General features: G+C 60.3%; 1 protein-coding gene across 1 annotated transcript; it reads left to right on the top strand.

Annotated features, from left to right (window-relative positions):
• Positions 1-575: 575 nt before the first annotated feature.
• On the top strand, positions 576-2451 carry TMEM158 (transmembrane protein 158). The gene has a single exon (XM_072851427.1). It carries the CDS (start codon positions 793-795, stop codon positions 1720-1722), a length of 930 nt encoding a protein of 309 aa, XP_072707528.1. The 5' UTR covers positions 576-792; the 3' UTR covers positions 1723-2451.
• The last annotated feature ends 1115 nt before the right edge of the window (positions 2452-3566 follow it).

Genomic DNA, 3566 nt, shown 5'->3' with positions numbered 1-3566 from the left:
ATGCTCTTACCCCATCTGCGCCCCCCACCCCACCCCAGCCCGAGGCGGCGGCGGGAGGGCGCTGCCCGCAGCCGGCCTCTTTCCCTCGCCCCTGCCCCCCGAGGAGGGAGCGAGGCAACTGCCACGGCAGCCCCCGCCGGCCGCCCCACAGCTGCCTTCTCGGCCGGGAGAGGTGGCAAGGGAGGGAGCCAGCGGGCCCGGGACACAGGGCGCTGCCCTCCGCGGCGCTGCCCTCCGCTCCCTTCGCCAGGCGGCGGGGAACCTCTCGCCCCTGCCGCGGGGACGGCGGCGGAGCTGGGGAGTCTCAGCTCTCCCCCGCTGAGGAGGGGGGGAAAGCGGCGCGGTGGGCGGCACGGGAGAGCGGTCCCGCCCGAGGGGAGAGGGGCCGCCTCTGCCTGCGGGTGCCCCACGGGAGGGAGGCGCTGCCCGCCCAGGGAGGGCCGCTGCCCCGCCGCGGGGCGGGGGCGCCTGGCCGGCTCCTCGGGGCGCGGCAGCGGGGCCGGCCGGGCGCACGGCTCCTCCCGCCGGGGAGCTGCCGGGCCGGGCCGGGCCGGGCCGGGGGCGGAGGAGGCGGGGAAGGGGGGAGCCGCTGCCGTCACCGAGGCTCCCGGCTCGCTCGCCTCGCCGCCGCGGCAGCCCCAGCCCCGCTCCCACCCCCTCGCCTGCCCCCACCCTCCTTCCCTTTCTCTCGCTCTCTCGGCGAGAGCAGTGTGCCTCCCTTCCCAGATGGCAGCCGGCAGCGCCATGCAGCCTCCCGTTCCTCCTCCTCCTCTCCCGCTCTAAGTCAATGCCATGCTGCCGCTGCTCCTCCCGGCACTGCTGGCCGCCTGTCTGCCGCCCTGCCAGGGCTGGAGCCCCTCGGCGGCTGCCAGCGGGCAGGAGGAGCCGGAGCAAGAGCTCTTCTTGCCCCCTGTCAACTCCTCCTCCCGCTCCTTGGCCAGCCTCGAGATGGACCTCGACGGGGCAGCAAGCAAGGAGGAAGGCAGCACTACCAGCCCGGGCACGCCGGCTGCCCCTAGCCAAGAGCCTTTCCCCTCCGCTCCCACCTCCTCCGGGCAGCAGCAGCAGCAACAGCAGCGTCCCCAGCCGCAGGGGCAGCCGCAGCCCGCCGAGGACCCGCACTGCAATATCAGCGTGCAGCGGCAGATGCTGAGCTCGCTGCTGGTGCGCTGGAGCCGCCCGCTGGGCATCCAGTGCGACCTCCTGCTCTTCTCCACCAACAGCCACGGGCGGGCCTTCTTCTCCGCCGCCTTCCACCGCGTGGGGCCGCCGCTGCTCATCGAGCACCTGGGGCTGGCGGCCGGCGGCGCCCAGCAGGACTTGCGCCTCTGCGTGGGCTGCAGCTGGGTGCGGGGCAGGCGGGTCGGGCGCCTGCGGGGCGCCGCGCCCCAGGCCGCTGCCGCCTCCTCCGCTTCCTCCTCCTCGCTCTCCTACCCGCCGGCGGCGGAGCCCGGCCAGTACTGGCTGCAAGGGGAGCCGCTGAATTTCTGCTGCCTGGATTTCAGCCTGGAGGAGCTGAAGGGGGAGCCGGGCTGGCGGATGAACCGCAAGCCCATCGAGTCTACCTTGGTGGCTTGTTTCATGACTCTGGTCATCATCGTGTGGAGCGTGGCCGCCCTCATCTGGCCGGTGCCCATCATCGCCGGCTTCCTGCCCAACGGCATGGAGCAGCGCCGCAGCACCGCCGCCGCCGGCACCACCGCCGCCGCCGCCGCCAAGTAGCCTCTCCCGGTGACTCCCCCCTTCTCTTCGTCGTGTGATGTGGAGGGACGCGGGGCGGCCGTCGGGCCGGACTCTGCCGTGTTTTTCTTGTTTAAAGCGTGTCACAGGTGCGCGGAGGGACGCGGGGCCGCCTCGGGGCCCGGCCCGCCCTGAGGGGAACGGCTCCGGCCCGCCCTGAGGGGAGCAGCCCCGGCCCGCCCTGACGGGAGCCGCTCCGCCGCGCCGCCCGCCCCGCCGCCGCCGGAGACGACCAAATCCTGTGTGCTCGTTTTGTATCTTTAATACCCGTTTTAAAAGAACCTTTTAGTAAAAAAGAAGAAAAAAAAAAAAAGAAAAAGCCCCCCCCCCCAATCAACGCAGGAAATAAAAGACCCTCCCATTCAACCGCATTTGTTGTAGTGGAGTAGCTTTTTTGTATATGAATACAGTTGGAGCAGGTTTTTTCTTTATTTACAGAAAAGGAAGTCTCTTTTTGGCAGGATCAAGAACTGAAGCAGTATATATATATTGTTATTGCTGAAGCTGAACTTTAACGAACCTTTTACACTGTGTTTCCCAGTTGAGATAGTGTGTATTTATTATTGTAGCTCTGCGTTATTTGGCTTTTAATACAGAGGTTTTCTTTCTGGAGGCACTGTAGCCTTTTGTTGGTCTGTTTTCGCCAGGGTGGAATGGGGGGTTTGGCCGATTTCCCCGTGTGCAAACCGACTGCGAAGCTCCTTTCCCCATGAGATGATATTACTGGGGTTGTTGGTGGAAAAAGGGGAATCCCAAACCCTTTCCAAATGGTGTTTGTCCTATCCTTACAGTAGATTTAGGTCTATATGCCTACAACAGGGTGGGGTGGGATGGGGAACATGTCCGTGCCAGAGATCCTCCAAGGCAGTTTACTTAGCACGGCTGCACAGACTATGGCTTTCTCCTCAGTTTGAGGTCGGGTGGTTTCGGTCCTGGGAAGATGAGGCCCACTCTTTGAGATGGGTTAAAAGCAGCCCGGGGGCAAGTCTCTGACTTCCACAAAGTGTATTCCTCAAAAACAACTCAGATGCGGTGTATTTGTTGAAGGCATGGTAATATCTTTTTCATCTAGCAGTCCACAGGGTTGCTCACAGAAAGCCTGTGGGGTGGAGAGAAGGCAGGAGCTGCCAGTCCAGAACTAGATTACGGCTGCCACCGTGCAAGCGTGCAAGGAAGGAAGATTTGCAAGATTTCTGCTTTCTTGTTAAAGCAGACAGTTGCCTAGCCTGAAATATCATTTGTTGTGTACTTGCAACTGTTCAGCCTTGTAAGTAGTTGTTTCATTTGCCTTGGACGTGATTAGTCCAGCTGAAGTTTCTAAAACCAAAATGTGAACTAAGCGAGAAAGATTTGCAATAGGAATTCTCATTCCGTTGTCAACATCAATGTATTTGATTTGTTAGGGACACATGAACTCACTCGGGGCTAATTTGGTGTATTTGTAATGTTGTTTTCTTCCCTATGTTTGGTGGAAATGACTGGATGAAAAGTCTGGAAGGATTAAATTCTTAGGAGTCCTATTTTTTTAATTGAGAACAAAATAAAACAAATGCATGCTCTATGTGTATGCTATCTGGAAAAAAAATGCAGAGAGGAAAAGATTGACAAAGAGCAGAAATAAATCAAGATTTTAAAATGTTCCATGTTATGGGGCTACCTCTACACCCACTGTTTCTCCTGTTGATCTTCATGGGCATGTCACTTGAGTAAACATTGCAGTAGTGTTGTTTTCAGAAAGTAGAGGATCCAGTCACTGGGAGAAATGTTCATTTGACCTGTTGATCCGAAGGGCACCTTCCCCTGTATGCTTAGTTTACAGAGCCCCG

Source organism: Ciconia boyciana, chromosome 2 (assembly GCF_034638445.1).
Source record: "Ciconia boyciana chromosome 2, ASM3463844v1, whole genome shotgun sequence".
In the NCBI taxonomy this organism is placed as follows: Eukaryota; Metazoa; Chordata; class Aves; order Ciconiiformes; family Ciconiidae; genus Ciconia; species Ciconia boyciana.
The sequence above is the reverse complement of the archived record's forward strand: the minus strand, read 5'-3'. Positions and strand labels throughout refer to the sequence as shown.